We start from the raw sequence: 20,655 nt of genomic DNA, 5'->3' as shown, positions 1-20,655 counted from the left end.
TAAAAAAACACAAAATATTCAACCAAAATAACCAAAAATGTTTTTCTTCTGACTGGGTTATCATTTCTCTCTGACTGGACAGCAAATGTGCTAATTCTCTCCTCTTTCTTTCTCATTTCCCCCTTCACCCTCTGACAACCAGGTGCACCTTACAAAATCCCTGCAACATCCTGACCCTTGCAACCTTTCAGACTCTAGCTCATGCTCCAGTGCCCTCAAATTGCTATTCCTATCCATCTTCATTCTTTACACAACATGGTCCGTGAGACAAAGGGAATTCCTCCGACAAATACTTCACATTCAGATCTCATGATAATGTGTGGGTTGCACCATTTTGACTGGAACATAGCGTATAGAAGCACAAGGTACTAAAAATAATAATAGTCTACCGTCGTTCACAGCTTTTTTCCCAGTAGACGTTTTACTTTGAGTTATTCAACCACACTTGTCACGTGTTGGTTACTATTTATCATTTGAAGCTACATCTGCCCTGGGGCTGACAGATGGAGCTGTGGCTGCCACTCACTCACCACAGAGGCAAGGTGGGTGAACAATTTGCTGATCGTATTGCTCTCCCGCTGCAGCTTTTCTGTTGATGTTGGTCTGCTTTGTGATAAAAGTTCAGCACGTGTAGTTGTAGAGAAACACGTGGTATGGGAAAGGGGTATGCAAGGGCGCCCTCTGGTGGTTATCCGTGTGTTTATCTGTTTAGCGGCACAACTCATTTAATTGGATTGCTCTTTCAGTCTTCTGTGTTTCGCTAAATCCTCTGCCTGTACAACAAGTTGATTTAGATTTTAAAAACCCGATATTTTGATGTATTGTGTTTAAAAGTCAAGGTTTGTGAAGGACTTCTGAGTGTCTAGACTGCAGATAACATTATTATCGTTTATTGTTTTGGTTCTCGGTGCTGAAACTGATATTATTGTTTCCACCTTGAGTGACATGTCGGGTGATGTAAGTTCTTTCTTTCACTGGAATCTGAGAACACAATGTCAGACGTGTCAAACAATGTTATTATTGTGCATTCTCCGTGGATGGGGCACATTCCTTTGGTGGAATATAATCCGTTTAGGGTCAAAAGTCTCCAGAAAGCAATTTGCGAAATTAAATTATTTTCATTAGGCCTCAGGCATAATTTGTGTTGAATTATTACATAAAGTCCAAAGTCTCCCAGGAATTGGAACATCCTCACTGCTGCTGCCTCCCTCTCTCTCTCTCTCTCCTCTTCCCTCGGACTAGGCCTCTTCAAGGAATCTCCACAGAGAAAAACTCCCCTAAAGAGCTGAGGAATGCCTGCCCGGCCAAATACCTTCATGCTGCTTTAAGACTAATGCAGCTAAACACCAAACAGAACTGTTAGTTTACTTATTATGATAGAAAGAACATGACCTATTACTCATCAGATATCAGCAATAAAAGCAACAAAAACATCGCACTTTAATTCATACTGTTTAAAGAAATAGACACACATTGATTGGGGAGACCGTTAGCAGTGATACTAGATACTGCCCAGATCTGACACATGGATCTATGTACTAGTTCAAGGGCCGGAAATAACGTATTTGTTGTACAAATGTGCAGCGGTGGGTTGCATGTGTAGACTCAAGCACATACAGTACCCGTCAAAAGCTTGGACACACTTTTAATGTACTGGCATTTCTATTTGCATGTGATTCTCAATGATGACATTAAACTAATGAAGACGTGGGATTATTTAGGAAACAACAAAGGGTGAAATAAATCAAAATATGTTTTACCCTTTATTCTTGGCATTTTCTCCATGGTCTTCATAAGGTCATCAACTGAAATGGTTTGTACAGTTCTGTGAAGTGAAAACCATTTCTGGTGGTGACGTCGTGAAACGAAAGTGCAGAGCAGTAATCAAAGCTATTGTTCAGATTTTTTAAGAAATACGTCAACTTTTTTTAGTTTAAAACAGCATTCCATACAGCCTTAACCGAGTGCATTTTCTCTAGTTCGGCTTTACCCAAAACTAAAAGCTTGCAGCCTGTAGTCCAGTCTAACTCCTTGACAATTTTTGTTGTTTTTTTTGCGCTCTTTTTTTTGCGTTTTCACTTTTTCATCGGATTTTTGGTACTTTTCAGACTTTTTTTTGTCACGTTTTTTTTCAAGAAGCTTTTAGATTTGGGTAAAGCCAGACTGGAACAAATGCGCTCGGTTCAGGTGGGGCTTAAGAGGTTAAAGGAATGCCTTCAGTGAGAATCTACAATGTAAATGGTCTTGAAAGAACAAACCAGCCAATACATACAAAAGCGTTTGTAAACCTTTGACAGATACTGTACTTGAGAAACCTTTTGCAGTAATTGTACTTATAACAGTAGAACCTTTTACTTCTGCTTGTGACTCCCTCATTATATATTATTATTCATGCATGTCACACTAGGAGATGGCAAACTGTGCATGTATCCACAGCTGTCCTCAGGTAGACTGGCGAAAGTGAGGCAGCCTCCAACCCCCACCCACACTGGCAGAGTGGGTGAAGGGTCTTGCTCAAGGGTTTGTCTGTTTGCATCTGTTGGATCAGGGATTTGATTTGCTGACCATCGGATCCGCGTACAAACCCTCTAACCACTGGACCATGTGTGTGTTTGAGCACCGAGCTGCATTAAACAGAAAAAAGTACTGAGACACATGACGATCTTTCCAGATTAAAAGATTGCCACAAGGTCATATCACTCACCCCAATCAGCTTTGTTAAGTTCAAACTCTACCAGTCCCCTTTGGCATGTCCCTTTGGCCCACATGGTCGATATTAACATTCCCGAAACTTCCCAACGATGAGGATCAAGCAGGAATGACGGCACTGGCACAGCACATGCATTCTTTGAACCAATCCCCAGAGAAGACCAAGGCAAAAATGCACATATGTGTTATTCCTCAAACCTACAGGGAGGAGGACGGCCTTTTCCTTCTCTGGACCTGATTTTAAAATTAAGGCTAAATTCCAGACTACTTGAAAAATGTGACAAAGCCAGACTCCCCTGATGCAGAGAGTGCTAAAAAGATGTGAGGGAAGTAATGGGTTTTGAAAGGAATTTAACGTCTTCTTGGTATGCACATAAACACCTTAAGTTGATGTGACCTTCTTATTAAGGTTCATGTATGGGATGGTTTAGTACATTTAGCTGCTAGATCATTGATAACATAATCGTGTTTCCTGTTAAAATTGTCACAATTAGCAAATAGCAAAAGTTAAATCTTATTAAATGATCTTATTACTGCAATGTACTCCACAAACCACAAACTTTCTGGTCTTTATGGAGTCTTGGAGTCAGGATTGCTGAGGGAATCCAAAGAGCCTGGTTTATCACAGTAAACAATATTATTAAAGGAACAGGCCACTGTTTTTTCATACTGAGATATGTTCTCACCTGAGCTAAGACGAGTTGCTGCGTACCTTTACACGTGAGCTCAGTCACGCAAAAAGACCAAAGATGTTGTTTAGCCTGTAGCCTCTCCTCCTCTCCTCTATGGGGCCAAACAGGGGGAAGTTAGAAGCGACCAAGCTCGTGCGTTACCGCAGCACGATATTGTGAGGCGTAATAACACTTTAGCAGCACTTCGATATCGCAGTAATATATTCACTTTTTCTGTTTAGAAAATAGTTTGATACTACTATACTTGGATCATAAAACTACTCACGTAACCGTATTTAAATAGGGGAAACGTGGAAGAGCTTGGTCACTTTTAACTTCAACAACATCTTTGGTCTTTTTGTGTGCACAAAGTCGCACAAAGACCAGACATGTACATATCAACTTGTCAGGTAATATCTCAACATAGAGATATTGTGGCGTGTTCCTTCAAGTTTTTGAGTTAGTTGGAACAGGCCACCGTTTTTCCATACTGAAATATGTTCTTACCTGAGCTTAGACGAGTTGATACGTACCAGTCTGGTCTTTGTGCCCGTGGAAGAGTGTTGTAGCTTCCAAGTTCACCCTCGTTTGGAACCATAGGGATATGTTGGGAGAGGCCAAATGCAACAACATCTTTGGTCGTTTTGCGTGACTGAGGGCACGCACAAAGACCAGACAGGTACGCATCCACTCGTCTGAGCTCAGGTAAGAACATATCTCAGTATGAAAAAACGGTGGCCTGTTCCTTTAATAATATTGTTTACTGTGATAAACCCGGCTCAATACATGGAATGTTAGATTTTGTGACAGGCTTAGTTTAGTCGCACATTTTCCACACACATGCCTGTCTTAGACGCTAGTGACAGTTTCACACCAAAGCAACAAATAGCGTCTCTCGGCTCGGGTCACTCATGTCACCAGCTCTCGGCCAAGTCACTGTAAAGAATCCCGAGTATTTCAATACCGTTCGACCTGAGTTTAAGTCTGGCAAACCTTAACAATGTAAAAGCAATGTTTTTTAGGATTCGTGCTGATTTTTGGCATTGATGAACATGGGTTGCCATAGATTTATTATATGAACACCTCACTTTAGTTAAATCTACAGTTAAGTTTTTATGATTTATTGGTGCATAAGTTGATCCGTTTAGTGTGCGAGCAGAGAAAACAAGTAGCTGAGCAGACAGGCACTGGCAAACGTCCACTATTAGAAATTTATCAACACTTCACATCTGGTTTACATTCCACACAGAGAGTGCATTTTCACGATTGTGTTTTGTCCATTTTCACTCTCAACAATCCTCGTTTTGGCCACAAACTAAGACCCCGTTTCTGGTATGCCTCAAAGTCCAGGATGAACAGCATTTTTGCCAGCTTTTCAGAATAATTGGAACCATCATTTCTTCCCAGTGCCCAAAACCAAAACGTAATTCCCCAAAAATGCACATCTGAATGTTTTTAAGTAGCTGTTTTCCATTTAAAGGCCTGAAATGCATTTGGTATGTGGCACATCTTTTCCAGGTGATGTATTCTGGACCGGAGTTTGACCAATGAGATCTGATTCATCCCATTTTTCCACAACAGGAGATCTCAGAGGCTATATATTATATTTGCTACACATGTTATCTGTGTTTACTTTAACTAAAAATAATGCAAAAGCTTGGCAATGTTAATCGCAGTGACTCATGTAAAGCGTTTTGTCTTATAACTGGAACACTAATCCCAGCATGCCTGTGTAAGCTCTCAGACGTTTTCCATTGTAGTGAAGGATTTCAGAGTTATAAACTGGACTGGGTTATCTGAGTTGAGGATGTTTCACCACTCCCATCAGAAGCTTCCTCTCACCAAAACAGCAATATTCACACATAGCTTCAATGCGTAGCAGCTTATGGTTTTGAGCTTAACACCTCCTTTATTGGGTAAATTTGTGATGGATGGATGGATGGATGGATGGATGGATGGATGGAGTGAGGGGTGGTAGTTAAAGGGGCCTGCATTTTCAAGGCAGCTGTAGCTACAAAAAACAATGAGAATAAATAAAGAGAATAAATAACGGCCAACCATAATGCCTTAGGAGCTATCCTTGATTTGTTAATTTTCTGTTATTGGAATACATTTTTTTTGTCCTTTAGTATATGGTAAAAGCAGACATTTATCCAAAAAACACTGGTTTTAAAGCCTTTGTCCCTTTAAGGTTTCAAGGCTTCTTTAAAGGGACTATTCGGAGTTTAAAAATGTCCAAATTATGTATTTTCCTCCCCCTACATGTTCCAACAATGTCCAAATGTGTAAAATGAGCCCAGACCAGTTCACCACAACAGCCTCTAAAATCCTGCACTGTCACTCAAAAAGGTGTTCTGAATTGCCGTCATGCACGAGCTTAATATAGAAGCTGCAGTTACAAGTATGACCTGAGGTGGCAGTAGTGAGTATACAATGGCTAACTTGCATCTAGCCCCTTTAAGCTGCTTCAACAAAGGTTTTAAATGGCTAGAAGTTGAAGTTCTAGCCAGGAACCGGCAAACTGACACTTTCTCTATTTTGACCGACTTGTTTAGGGGTATGGAATGGTGGTCAGCAGACACGGAGGAGCAACTTCAAGCAGGCTAAGTCACACCGCACATGGCAGAAGTGCACACAAAGGGGAAAAAATGATGACAATATATAATAATTTTGCTGTCAATTTTATGGATAAAAGTAAAAAGACAATGCAAAAACAAAAATGAATACCTTAGAAAATCCCTTTAAGACTTTTTTATACTTATCAAAGGTCTTAATTTGGCATTTTTTCTTATATCAACTTTGGATGATTAAATTAACTGTGGCAATAACCAAATATGTAGCAATATCAAAGTTGTATTGTTTATTGTTTATGTTTCAAACATTGGGTTCAGTGTGAAAATACAGAATAATGCAAAGTTCTTTGACTGTTAAAACATGTCCTCCATAATAAAAATGTCCAAATGTTCATCTCTTTACGTCACGAGTATAACTAGGTGCTCATCCCACCCTCGTCTCTCTGTGTCACTGTGTCACTGGGCAGGTACTTTGACACAGTCTTGGTGTTGTTCTCCGTCATGTTATGGATGTGATAGTCCAGCTTCTGCAGGAGCTCTCTGGACCTCAGGCTTTCCTCCTCCAGGAACCGAGACACTGTCCCACCAGAGGGAGAGGGGGGCAGCGACTCCTGGGAGAAGGAAACAGCAAGAGTGAATTCCCATTTCTCTTCCCTACGTGTTAAGTTAAAGTTGGAAAGTAAAACTGCAACATTCCCATCCCATATTGTATCACTTTGTTGGTAACTTACTGCTCCTGTGCCCTTCTCCCTTGTTTTTGAATGTGTGGAGCCCTCAGGTACGGAGTCACAAGAGGCTGAGCTCCTGCGGCCCACGTTCAGTTCAGAGCTGGAGCTGGATGTGGACAGAGCGGGAGACTGCCCCCTGCTGTTCTCAGAGCCGCTTTGGGACGGTCCCGGGGAGAGACGGGGTTTGACCTGCAGTTGTTGGAACAGCCTCTGGATCTCCCCCTCGTGGCTGGAGCTGCTGCCTTGGTCTCGGACATTCCTTGGGTCCGTGTGGTCCCTGCAGACATAATCATTGCAGGGTCATGATCCCTATGTACAGTATGTAGCAGACTTTTAATTAAGCATTACATCCACAAAATTGCACCTGCAAAATTATCCATTTATTGCATTCTATGTTTTTCTTTTGTTATGTACTTTGTGATGTCACTGATGAAAGAAAAACTTAAAGGGATATTTCAGGATTTTTGACATAGGGCCTCATTTCCTAGTTATCCAGAGTGTTGTTGATTTCTGGAGATATATATATTTTTAAATTCATGCAGTCCTGACATTTGAAGAGTTTAGTGGTGCTAGGCTACTGCTAAGCTAGCGCATGTCTATGGTAACTAGTAGCCTGCATTAAAAACCTCTTCAAAATCATGGGGTCGTCCTCCAAACGTTGCCATATCTGATTTGTAGAAAGCTCCTCTGTGAATTCCACGTGTAGTAATGCCACTTCAGGTAAACAAACTACTGTAGATCCGGTAACCGAGCAGATCACTCCGCCGCTGCGTAGCTACAACCAGGAAGCTGATGCTGCTCAGATATGAGTTCTTTTAAATGAAAATGGTTATATTTACAACATTATATTGTTAACACAGAAATTTATATCGGTAGTCTGGTGTTATAAGTGATTTGCCTCAGGTGCACTGTGCTTGGGTCAGACTGTTTTTAATGCAGGCTACTTGTTACCATAGACATGCACTAGCCTAGCACCCACAAACTGTATGAATTAAAAAAAAAATGTATATCCAGAAATCAACAACACTCTTAACTAGTAAATGAGGCCCTATGTCAAAAATCCTGAAATATTCCTTTAAAATGTTCTACACGTAAGCTGCTTCTACAATGAGGGCTTTCAATAATGGCAATTTCTAGCTATTTTAACATTACCGTTGGACAGAGGTTTGTAGTTTTTCTCGACTCTTTGAGCTGGAAGCACCAAGTCGACTCTGCACCTGCTCGAGTGTCAGTTGCAGATTCTCCTGCTCCAGATCGTTCACGGACGAGGTGTGACTGTCCCGCAGCGCTGCGAGGGAAGGGCCTCCTCTCTGAAGACATGAAAAATCCCAGAAAAAATAACTCGCACTCACATTCTATTGAAAGTAGTTGTCCACAGTTAAGGAACTAACTTTGGGTGAAAGAGAATCCTGGTGTTGAAGCAGACTTTTCAAATGCTGGTTCTCTTCTTTCAGAAAGTCCAGTTGAGCCTGAGTCATCTGAGAAAGTTAGAATGAGACTCAAACAATGGCAATCATATGAATGAGTAAATACAGGGACTTGTTTGTGTCATTCTAGCTCATACTATACTAAAACATAATGCCAGTGTTGACGTACTTTGAGCTCGTTGCTCCTCTGCTGTGAGCGCTGCTGCTCTCCTCTGAGCTGCTCGGTGATGCTGCTGAGGGCGCCGCTGTGGGACGAGATGGTGCGGTCCCTGTGGTGCAGGTCAGAGGTCAGTTTGGACACCTCTTGCCTCATGCACTGCACCTCCCCACTGTGTGACTGCTGGGCTCGCTGCAGCTCCTCCCTCAGCTGCACGTACGAGAGGACAGTTGTGTGAAAGTGACTCACCTAAAACCATTCACACAATATTCATAAATAAAATGTTGTATGTACCTTCTTCATTTCAGCCGTGCATGACTCATATTCAGCTTTAATAGTCTTCAGTTCTTGCTCTGTCTTTGACTGGTCCTCTCTCTGTTTGCTCATCAGCTCATGCCTAAAGGATTGATAAACAGTTAAGACATACTTCATTAAAAACCTGAGTTATTGAAGACAAAGGCAATATTTCACTAATTTGACTCAAGTAATGTATGCAAACATACTATTATACATCTATTTGGAAGCAAAAAGATATATTTCTTTACTCATGTAAAATTGGGGACTGACGGAAAAATAATGGTCCAAAAGACCTGTTGATTTGTACAATCAATGTACTGTATGCCATTTAACTTTACTTTAGTCTGATTATTTCTCTTAGCTTACTATAGTGTAACAACACACAACAACATGAACATAGTTAAACGTTCTCACTTCTCTCTGAGAGATGACAGCTCAGTCTGTAGCTCTGTCTCACTGGTCTGGGCAGATTGCAGTTTGGCCGTGGTTTTCTCTAAATCCAACCTGATGCTCTGCACGCCAGCGCTGCCATGAGCCGCCAGACAGTCCTCCAGAGACCTGGACACATTTCATTTATCACAATATTTAAATTATGTATGTATATCAATGTTTTCTTTATAAAGAACAAATTGTTCAATTATTTATCAAATGTATGTAGAGATGCATTTTAAGATAATGTCCTCTTGTGTAAAAGGGAAAAAACTTCAACAACATTTGGATATTCTTATCACAACATCCCCTCACTGCCTCAGTTGTAAAGATATACAGTGCCCCCTTGAGTATCATTCATGTACCACTACACTAGCAATTAGAGTAGTACACTTGTGTAGTACATGAAACACAAATACACAAATCCTGACCGTATGACTTGATCTTTTGCCTGAAGCAGCTGATTGAGTCTTGTGGCTTCATTCCGAAGCCTCTGCCGCTCTAAACTGGTGCGTCTCACAAAGGAATCCTGGGAGTCCGTTGTTGCATGGAGTTCATCTCTGTCCACTGCATGTAACTGAGAAAACAAAACAAATTTAGTTTCTCTTCGCTTGGCATCAATATCTGTAGCACTGATCCTCACCTTCTGTTCTCTCTGGTACTGTCCCAGCCACACCTCTAGGGGGCGCAGTCGTTCCAGCTCCAGTTCTTGAGAATGGAGTCTGTCCTGAGCTTTCTCCAGTTGAGTGTGAAGGCACTGCACTTGTGAACAACAGTCTTTGTGCTCTCGCTCTTTCGACAGCGACAGCTGAGACTAAACACATTTAAAACAAATTATTTTCTATTGATTGATAAAAGGAAAAGCAACAGGTTGACACAAACACAATCATCTTTTATTACAGTGAACCTGAACAATGTATGACCTGTTGGATGGCTCACTGAACTGAATAAATAACACATACTTTATTAATTAAACAAAAAACAACAGATGTCTTACTTTCAAGAGAGAGTTCTCCTGAGTGAGGCTCTTGTTCTGTGTCTCCACTGTAGTGAGTTGTTTTTGGTATTGAATACACTGCTGTTCCCAGTCAGCGGAGCGCCGCTGGAGTTCCTACACAAATACATGTAAACAGTAAATCCCACTGATTTTGTAGCACATTGGACAACATCAGAAGAAAAGATCAGGTACCTCAATCTTTTCTTTGAATCTAGAATTTTGTGAATGGTCTGAATCTTTTGCTCCAGTGCCGTCCTGCTTCATATGTTTGCGCTGAAGCTTCTGGTAACTTTTCTTCAGCTTATTTAACTGCAAGAAAATAATACGGCTTTTAATACGTCCTCTACTTAATATTCAGGGATTTGTAAGTATTGTAATCAATAAACAGTTTGTTCAGTTATGTATGTTCAAATAAATGGTATATAATTTGCATTACCTCTTCACAGACTTTTTGCAGTTGTTGCTCATACTTTGAAATAAGTTCCTTCCGGTCCGTCTTTGAGGATTCTTGCTGCTTTTGAAGTAAAGCGGTCTGCAACAAAAAGGGCACGACATATTTATTCATATCATGTTTCTTTTTCCCATAGATGATTCAGAAAAGTATGATAACATTCACTATGCACACACCTCCAGCTCCTTCCTCTGTAGGAGCTCCTTGCAGGTGGCCAGCTCCTCCTGGGCGATCTTCAGCTGGACTTGAAAGGTCCGGATCTCGGCCTCCCACTTATCCCTCTGCTGGCTGATCATAATGTCAATCTGCCTCATCAACTCCTGCAGCTCGGGCTCACAGGACGACAGCACCAGGCTGAGAAACAGGAAAGTTGAGTTGTTAAAGATATCATGAAGACACAAACACAAGCTGATAAATGCAAGAACATTGCTTCAAACTGTACTACTTTTCTAACCAAAACATTTACTCAATTAAAAGCAACATCACTTTTAAACAATTTTACTCAAGCAGAAGTAAAAAGTAGTGACTCAAATAATTACTTAAGTGGGAGTAAAAATAAAGTTACTTGAGTAGTGCGAGTACTGAGTAACTGTTTGAGCCTAAAAAGTTTGATTTATGTTTCAGTAGTGATATAAATTATGAGAAACAAAACTTGCTCCCTGTGGAAATAAAGTAGGAGTACAAATACTTCAATATCACATTAGTAAACATAAAAACTACTGTGTGATAAAACGACTCTAAAAAACTTACTAAAGAAGTACATGTACTTGAGTAAATGGAACTAATACTACCCGCCTTTGTCATATCATCATCATCATTAAGTTTATAGAGGTCATAATTTTGTATAGGCTACTAGTACTACTTCCCTACCTGCGTAATAGCAACACCATTCTTCGTTTATATACTTGTTCCTACCAGCTCTACCGCTTTCTTTCTTACCATTTAGCCTTAGCAAAATTGTCATGGAAATAAATAAAACGCTATTAAATAAGGCTATGATCTAACTGAATAACACATACCTCAAATCAGGGTTTTGTGATCCCAAGTTCTCCATCTCCCAATGATCATCAGTATCACCTCTTAAGACCAATAAAGATCTTGAATACAAAAACAGTAGATAGTTACAAAAACTCTGATAAGCTGATCAATAAATCTCTCCCAGTTTTAGAGAGGCAACGTTTGAGCAAGAGGAGAGTTGAGTGAAAGTAAAGAATTAATTATTATTTTTTCGATTTGTGTATGAACGAGTATGCGGCTATGTCTCCCCTGTAACAAAACAAAAAGGTAATTCATCTTATTTCAGCTAATTCATTTGAAATATGACGGGTAACCAACTTGAAAACAAAACAACGCTCACATTCATTTTACACTTCCTGATTTGTGGCGGTAACTCCTCCCACATTGGTGACCTCATCACGTCGTGCGTCGCTGGGGAAGCGGCGGCTTTGGCTCAGATGAGGAGGAGGACCGCTCCAAAACAAGCTAACGATCTTTTTTATTGCACAAAATAAAAGATATATAGACCATGCTATCCCGCCAATGTATAAAAAGGATAAACTTACACATGCAGCAGGTATGTTACACCAATTGAAGCCAGGTTAAGTCGTGGTATCGAGAAACGTGCGACATTGTATGCACCGAAAAACGACTACTAACCACTAGCCGGTTGTGTGGTTTATAAAATAGAGGGAGATGCGAGGTTTTTTTCCCAAATATGTGTGTATAAGCATCACTTTATTCGAAGTTCCTCGCGCAAAAGTGACGTTACGTGCCCCATGCTAACGTTTTTGTTATCTGGAGTCAGTCAGTCTGAACACGTGGCTCGTTGGTCTAGGGGTATGATTCTCGCTTCGGGTGCGAGAGGTCCCGGGTTCAAATCCCGGACGAGCCCACTTTTTTGCGACAACTAACACGTCTTTTTTTTGGTGGGGTTGTCGCCGTTTCCTTTATATGACTTTGCGTGTCGCGCTTTTCGACAATTTTACTCCATTGCTTCAATTGATAAAATACATACAATAGAAACCCACAGCCAGAGTCTCCTTGTTTGACCAACAACACAGCTCACTTTGACATTTTAAAGCGAGCCGACGTTACCTCTCTAAGACATTTCCTGTATAACGTAATGTGCGTCTTACAGCAAGCTTCAATGTCAAAAAATCAACTACGACTGTATGAAAGTGTGGCTCGTTGGTCTAGGGGTATGATTCTCGCTTTGGGTGCGAGAGGTCCCGGGTTCAAATCCCGGACGAGCCCAATCTTTTCTCTCCCGCACCTTTGATAGCTTTCATTTTGATGTGTGAGGAAAAGATACACTCGCCTTTAAACGCTCCACTCATTTTGTGGCTCACGTTCACACATAAATCGATACCAAACCGACTCACACCGCGCGCGCGTCCTCCTGTCTTTTAATCCCAAACTTCCCACGCCCATTTCTCCACCTGCCCTCTGCCAAACCCTGAACAAAGAGCGTCTCCGCGCGCGGCTCTCCAGCTGTTGTGCGCGCCTTGTGTGTTTTTTTTGCGGGGTGGGCTGTGGGGTTACGGGCGCATCGATTTGTCCCGCCCCCCCCTAGGACATAGTGCAAGACTCGGCCCTGACAGGAGGCAGACGAGCGGCTCTCCTCCGACCATTCACTGGAGGAACAGCCCTGGAGGAGCAGAGCCGGCTGGAAACAGGTCTGAAAAGCAATAACTCTGCTCCGGGAACACCTCCAGCTTTGTAAGTAAACGGCATTTGATCAACTTTGTGTAGATTTATGCAATGTAAATAAATCAAAACTAGATTTAATGAGTATCTTCACATGCCTTTTTGAGTAAGTGTATTTATTGTGCTATTATTTACACCATTTTTTTTGCGTATCAACAAAGTAAGTACAAATCATATCACTGTACTCCATTGTTTTGTGTAGTTTTCAGATTTGTTGCATTATATTTCTCTTTTCAAATGTTTCTGTATTGTTTGCAAAGTAAGTTTTCTACTTACTCTTGCTTTTACAACAGAGCCATTGTGACTGCGAGCTAATCTTCCTTGTAGATCAATACAGTTAATCTAAAGTTTAGGACTAAAATATTGATCTATTGATCAGTGTTTCCTCTGCTCCCATTTACAGCACCCATATTTCAAGAGCACGACATTCGTTTAGTTTGATAGATTGGCTTGGTTTTCTGTTAGACAACTTCTATTGGCTTCACATCAGTGCAATTCTGGGCATTTGTGTTATTTATGTGATTGTAGACATGTATAATTTCATTAGTAATTGTGTACTTTCATAATACTATTAGTGTATTTATGCCTTACTTATTGTTTTCACTGTAACAATACCTGCTTTGGATATGTTTAATCCACATTGTTACGGATGAAGATTAATGGGAGGCGGAGACAAGTGAAAAATGAATTGAGGCCATGCAATCATTGCTTGTCTTGTTCTGTTAAGCCCTTTTAGTAACAGCTGCTGCTGCTGTCTGTGTGTAAACATAGAAACATAAACATAAACATAAAACTATTAAATTAAATTAAAGTTTGTGTAACGTACACCTGTGATTCTCAAACTGTGGTTGCTTCACTTGCCACTCAGGCTGTTCTGCAGGTCTAGCCTGTGTTTACTTTAAAGTATATTTTATTCATGCATATCATACTTTTGAACTACTCTGTCATAATTAGTTACATTTTAAACCTGTTTCAGCTCAAGTTCGACATGGTTGGATCCTGTTATATAGAACTACTGATACTTCTATAGTTGTTTCTGGTGATAGATGATGTGAAAAGATTGAGAACCACTGCATTTGACATGGACATTAACTGTGTTTTGTTTTGTTAATCTTTTAGCAAGGAGCAAACTGTGGTACCTCGGGCTGAGAACTTGGACTGCCATTTCCTGTAACCATCCCTTCTCAGCATCATCCTGTGCTGGACAGACGATTTAGGACGACTGGGACACATCCTTATCCCATCTTATTGGCTCTATTCATTGTGCTGTTATTACTCTTCTTCTTTGGGACTCCTTGTTGCACCGGCCCGTTTGCACCATGGTCCTGTGTGAGGACACCGAATGCAGCGTGTGCCTCTTGCCTTACACCCGTTCGGAGCGCATCCCTCGTCTGCTCCACTGCCGACACACTTTCTGCCAGCCCTGTTTGCAGACGCTCTCTCAGTCCCGGGGCGGCCTGCTCACCGTGTGCTGCCCGCTCTGCCGCCGGGTCACCTGTGTGGGGCGCGGCCTCGGTCTCCAGGGGGCGCTGTGGGTCGACAGCAGGCTCTGGGACCACATAGTAGAAGACGACGAAGACGAGGAAGAAAGTCGAAGGCAGGACCGGCTTAAACGGGACGGGGACTTGGTGGGGTCAGCGCAGGCCAAACGAGAGTCTTCGTGGTGGGTCTAAACACTACATGAACATGCCAGCTCCTATTTCTTGCTCTTGTGTTGATAGTGTCCATACAAGTGGCTTTGAAACCTGCCACCGGGACTGTACGCTTTTGACCTCATGACAAATTTAGCCGCCGACCCCTGACCTCTGAGTGTTGCCTAAACTTCAGAGCTTTTTCCACAAACACAAGAAACATGTCATAGCTGCTGTAAACTGAGTAAAAACCGAATGAATGACTTTGAAGTAGAGCTGCTTCACAACAATAAACAATTGCAATAGTGATGAATAAGTATCTTGTATATTATTGCAATATTATACACATTTTAAGCATTTTTTAAATTTTATTTCAAAACAGGACTAGTAAATCAGAAACAAAATAAGGCTTAGATGCAGATTGCAATAATAACCATGATTTGACAGTATCTTGTGCTCCACTTAGATAAACAATGAGTAACAATGAGTAACAATGCAACTGGGGTCAGGAAAGACAGGAGTTTGGGCCAAAGTTATTGCCACTTTCCCCAATAAATTATTCAAAAAGATGTGGTTTGAATAATTAATGTTGCAGTTCTAACCTTTTGCAACCACCACCATTGAGAATGTTTGGCATTTCCATCTTTCACGAACTCAAAATGGTTTGAATCAGGAACTAAAAGCAAGTGAAGACAGAACTAAACTTGGGCCAATAACAGGATGTGACACAACTTACACAGGACTGAAAAAGGAACTGTTTTAGCTGTTTCCCATTTAGCAAAAACAACTGCGTATGGATGGACAGTCGCTTTTGTAATTAAGGGACGTTAAAAAACACTGTAATAATGTAAATCTGTTGGAACCAGGACAAAAAATCGAGCCAGACCCCCATTCTTGATTGCTAATATTAACAACTGTATGCACTTTAAGCTCGTATAGATAATGATATATGTATTATCAACCAGTAATCTTCAAACTGTGGTATATGTGTTGAAAAGGATTGATTGATTAGTGATGAGTGTTTTATAATGAACTTTTATACTGTATTATAAGACAGTGAATGGAATTTTTTGGCCCAACTCTGAAGAAGCACTTGCTGGCATTAGCCTCAGTGATAAAAGTATCTTTAATTTGATCTTTTGTTTGCATGACAGAGCTATTGATAAACCTGTCAAACATCAGTAAATCAGTGGCACAGCATAAACCACTTCTAATTTATCAATGCTCAACTCAACTATTCCCTTCACTCTTTTCTTCCTCAGCCTGTCTCCCAGATCCTCAAGGACAAAGCTGAAATTCCCGGCCTTTTTCAGACGCTTCAGTTTGACGAAGCAGCACCGAGAGCGGATTCTACCTGGCAGCAACGTGTAAGTTCACACCTGCTCCTCAACAACACCAGGAAGTCTGTCATAAATCTGTAAAACTAATGTGTTCTTTTGTCCATTCTCACGTTGGCAGGGAGATGAAATCCTGGCGCCGGCTTTCTACAGAGGATACTTTTTGACGCCTTTCGGTTACTTTTTCAGGGTCATTTGTTGTTGTTTTTTAAATGTGCTTTTGCGTCAGTCTCGGGACGTCCTGAGTCAGCATTGAGGAGCAGCGGAGCAGGTCTCGTGGCCGTTGGACGGGACAGTCCATTTGTAAAGCTGTCAGCAGACGCCATTGTTCCCAGCCAAAGGTTTCCCCCATTATTTATTCTGGGCTTAATTCTCCCAGCTGCTGTGTTGGGATTTGGTTCAGGAGGCGACACCCCAGACCACAGATGGCCTCCCGAGGACGCTCACAAATGAACTGTAATTATTACTCTCCCTATTTATAATAACCAGCTGGTACAGTATTTAATAAAGGTATTTTTCTTCACACCTGTCTAAAGATCATTGACTGCAAGTGCTTGAACAACCAAAAGTTACATGTTACAATGAGGTAAAGAGACACATTTTGTAACCAATATCCTACATCTTACAACACCACAACTGTGCACACCTTTATCTAAACCTATCTGCCTATTGTTAGCAAACAACCAAGAATTTGAATAGCTGTTCCACCCAGTACAAAGCAGATATTTTATGCAAACGGCCATGCAAACCAGCTCATACTCTATTTGTACAGTAAAAGTAATAAAATCAGCAATACTTTAGTTTTTATTGTTGAAAGGATTACTATTATAACTACTGCTGTTACACCCATGTTTTTGAAACTACTTCAATCAGAGAAAATAATATGGATATGCCCTGGTTACCTTATCACAAGAATATTAACAATGAAATTGGTTTAACCTCTTAACCCCCGCGTGAACCAAGCACATTTTCCCCAGTGTGGCATTACCCAAATCTAAAAGCTTCTTGAAAGAAGTGTTGAAAAAGAGACGAAAAAGAGGATGAAAATGCAAGAAAACAGTGTCAAAAACGTGACAAAAAAGCCACAAAAGAGTGGCAAAAAAGGGACTGGAAAGTGACAATAATATATGACGAAAACGCAACAAAAAAGCAATGAAAAAATGTAAAAGAAAAAGTGACAACAACGTAAAACAACACGAGGAAAAAAATCAGTTGAGATGAGTTTTGTAGGTCTTAGCTTAGATTTGGGTAAAGCCGAACCGGAGGAAATGCACTTGGTTAAGGTATGGGAGGTTGAGAGGTTAAAACATCAACAATGTGACAATTAAAAGGCAACAATTACAGTAACACTGTATTGTGGGTATGGAGATTATGTCACAGCAGGACAACAGAAGCCAAATGAGTGAGCCAAAATTACTCTACCAACAGCTCAGGACCCCCCTCTGTAAAACGTTATTAGCATTTATAATTAAGATGTCAGACATTTCAAATCTGTTAGGTTGGAGACTGTATTTTGATATTTGACTTAATTTCACTAAAATATGCTTTTTTCAATTAAAAAAAAAGGTGTTCTGTGACTCCCACTTTAGAAACTACTGAATACTACTACTGTACTGCTCTAATACTACATCAAACTGCAAAATGTTCCAATAGCAAGATCAAAATGTATTTTTATATGATGACCTAAACACGAGTCTCACAGCTACAGAAGTCTAGATAGTGCTTAATTAAATACATTGAATTTTACAGAAACTGCTGCATCTTTCAAATACAACATATCATTATCCTCTCATTATGCAAACAACAGCTGACTGAGTAAAAGTAGTTTATCCACCTGACAGTGTTAATCACACTGGCGACATGTGCTCAGTGAAATCAGTGAATGCTCCGGCAGACGTCTGAATGTCATAATGCAAATGTATCACTTTTGTGTCCGAGATACAGAACAAACAGTGTCACAAAAGAGTCGCTCGGGCGTGAAAGCGGATTAAAAACGGCATTCAGCGAGCTCCACCGAGCATCTGGCAGATCTTCCACAACTCGAAATATTAAAATAGTCTTCGTCACTTTCGGTGGGTTGTATTGTGTCACCATATGGTCATATATCAGAGAGACGGGGGGCAGAAAGAATCAGACGTGTGGCAGTAAATGAAAAGAGATAAGCTGGGTTTATACTGGGTTCTTAGATGGGACGTCCCAGTTGTATTAAGGTCACCCTTGCTCTTGAAAAATGGGTGTTTTAATTGCTTCAACAAATAGATATTGCTGCTTCAAAATAATAATACAATTGGAAGAAAAAGCTTTATAAAGAATTAACGATGTACCACAAAGAATCTGTGTGTGTATAATGACAGTTGCCTGGTGTTTCAAGTCCGTTAGTCGACACACTGGTTTGGGGCAGGACCCGTTGGGACAGGAAGACTCCTCTCAACCGCCAAATACCTTGTTTTCTTTGCACAAAATTAGTTCCCATGACATAATGCCAAGAGTGTTGCAATAAACCTGAGGGAATGGTGTAGATTTGATTTAGTGTGTTGTGTTGTATCTGTGGTCCAGGTCCTGATCTGTGTTTGTCCAGTCTTGAAATTATTTTATATTGCGTTATTATCCACCTTTGGGACAATATACAGTTACACTTTAATGTGTTGTTCCTAACTAAATTTAGTGCAATGTAATCTGCTTTCTAACAATCTGTAATAACTTGTACCTATGTAGTACACAATGGGATAATGTGTATTAGTAATTTGGGTGTATATAATGTAATAAGACTAGGGTTTTTATTAATTAATTTGATAGGGACAAGTGTGAACAATCAACATGTAAATGGTCACATTTATAAAGCGCCTTTCTACCTGCCCTAGGTCATCAAAGCGCTTTACATCAAGGAACCAGTCACCCATTCCCTCTCTCGTTCACACACCAGTGTACGCAGACACTGGGGGCAAGGTGGGTGAAGTGTCTTGCCCAAGGACACAACGACAGTGTGCACCTGCAGCATTCGAACCGCCGACCCTCCGATCACAAGATGTGCCCGTGCCTGGAAGGGCTTTTCAAATGCACACACAAAATAAATTTACAGTATAATTAATTCTGATATCACACAAAAATGATTGGACCTGTTTTCAGCTTCAGAGACAATTAAGTTCCACAGTTTAGTGCCCTGGACAGTAAAGGTCTTGTTTCTAAGAGGCACTTTCACATTTCCATTGGCAGGTCAGGGTTAGAGTTAGGGTTTTATTACATTATGTACCTCCAAACTAATACATATTATTCCCTCATGTATGTAAATCATAGGTCCATAACCCAGAAGTTATTACATATTGTTACACATTGTACTAAATTTAGCAGGTAATGTTTCAAGTGTACAATAAAGTGTTAACCAATATACCTTCGGACTATTTTTTTGCCAAATGCCTATTGATTTATTAGGAAGTACTTTGTGTAAAATGTGTGAGAATCGCTTGATACAAACCATGAAACTTCCACATGTAGCTTTAGCCCTGTCACATATTTAGTATAACATGTGGTATATTACTGCCAAAATCTTCAAATAATTAGGCCTCCTATTGGAAACAATTGTGTAATTTAGATCCCACAAAAACAGGTTTGAGAAAACCATAAAATGCCAGTTTCGCTTTCGCAATAGGTGCATTACTTGTATCGTAGACGTGTTGCTACAAATGACTGGGATTAAGATCGAAAACCACGACCAACACCAACACCCTATGTTCAAAAGTCAAGGGCCCGTTTGGTTGTTCGTCTGATTGACTACTTTTTTTAAGCCACGGTGCTGAACTTTCCTGGCTATATGCCATCGAAAAATTTCTGCAGTGTTTGAGTTAGAGGAAGGGAGAATGACATTGTAGAAGTTTAATTTTCTTGAGTTAGAGGTGAAGCAGGTGGTTTTGTCGTCACTTTTCTGTCCTTGTACCAGACCTGGGCGCTGTAGATCTTAAATTTGACCATTCCTCTAAGTGCTGTTGCATTCCTAAATGTAATTGTGGGCCGCGTGTTCATTCATGCGGTGAGCTCAAGTCTGGAGGAAGTTCCCAACTGATGGCCAGACTGTGGTGCAAGAGGTTTCCACATCAGTGACCAGTAACGTGGCTCTGTCTAGTCTAGTGCATTCCTTTGACATTGTGTCTGCTGCTTAAGTGTTTATAATTAGCAGCACCAATAAAGGCCAATGAAGCCACACAAGAACGCAGCACTCATGACAGAGACTGGGAATACTTTAATCAACTGTTCTTTTTTCATTAACCTTAGTGGGAAAATATGAATGAACTGCAAATTGCTGGGTTTAGTCTATGCAAGTGAAACTTTATACAGCAAGCACTAAATCATCTCTTTTGAAGTACTACCAAGACTAGGGTGACCAGATGTCCCAGTTTACCCAGGACAGTCCCAGTTTTGAGCAATCTGTCCAATGTCCCCGTGAGTGCATCCAGTGATTTGTCCCAGTTTTACACAAAAACTTTGTCCAAAGTGTCCCAGTTATTTATTGGAGCCATGCCCAAAGCAACGTTTTGACTTGAAACCTCA

At 40.7% G+C, this 20,655-nt stretch overlaps 2 protein-coding genes across 2 annotated transcripts; one reads left to right on the top strand and one right to left on the bottom strand.

Annotated features, from left to right (window-relative positions):
- Positions 1 to 6,369: 6,369 nt before the first annotated feature.
- cep63 (centrosomal protein 63) lies at positions 6,370 to 11,622 on the bottom strand (the record flags this gene model as incomplete). Its single annotated transcript, XM_079575452.1, has 14 exons — positions 11,459 to 11,622; positions 10,616 to 10,793; positions 10,425 to 10,520; positions 10,181 to 10,297; positions 9,989 to 10,102; positions 9,635 to 9,805; positions 9,423 to 9,568; positions 8,977 to 9,120; positions 8,560 to 8,662; positions 8,278 to 8,475; positions 8,073 to 8,159; positions 7,834 to 7,991; positions 6,685 to 6,958; positions 6,370 to 6,564 (listed from the first exon to the last, which is right to left on the bottom strand). Exons 1-14 carry the CDS (start codon positions 11,491 to 11,493, stop codon positions 6,370 to 6,372), a joined length of 2,016 nt encoding a protein of 671 aa, XP_079431578.1. The 5' UTR covers positions 11,494 to 11,622.
- Positions 11,623 to 12,891: 1,269 nt separating this feature from the next.
- On the top strand, positions 12,892 to 16,667 carry LOC306976737 (uncharacterized protein). Its single transcript, XM_079574790.1, has 4 exons — positions 12,892 to 13,157; positions 14,265 to 14,808; positions 16,039 to 16,143; positions 16,235 to 16,667. The coding sequence occupies exons 2-4, from the start codon at positions 14,465 to 14,467 to the stop codon at positions 16,278 to 16,280; spliced, it is 495 nt and encodes a 164-aa protein (XP_079430916.1). The 5' UTR covers positions 12,892 to 13,157; positions 14,265 to 14,464; the 3' UTR covers positions 16,281 to 16,667.
- Positions 16,668 to 20,655: the final 3,988 nt, after the last annotated feature.

Source organism: Gobius niger (assembly GCF_951799975.1).
Source record: "Gobius niger genome assembly, chromosome: 17".
Lineage (NCBI taxonomy): Eukaryota > Metazoa > Chordata > Actinopteri > Gobiiformes > Gobiidae > Gobius > Gobius niger.
This window is presented reverse-complemented; position numbering and strand designations above follow the sequence as displayed.

What these genes read in the sequence shown, in the direction of transcription:
- LOC306976737 (XM_079574790.1), top strand. Translation starts at nt 14,465, where the DNA reads ATGGTCCTGTGTGAGGACACCGAATGCAGCGTGTGCCTCTTGCCTTAC. An exon ending in GCCAAACGAGAGTCTTCGTG is followed by an intron (nt 14,809 to 16,038) that starts GTGGGTCTAAAC and finishes TTTCTTCCTCAG; the next exon opens with CCTGTCTCCCAGATCCTCAA. An exon ending in ATTCTACCTGGCAGCAACGT is followed by an intron (nt 16,144 to 16,234) that starts GTAAGTTCACAC and finishes TCACGTTGGCAG; the next exon opens with GGAGATGAAATCCTGGCGCC.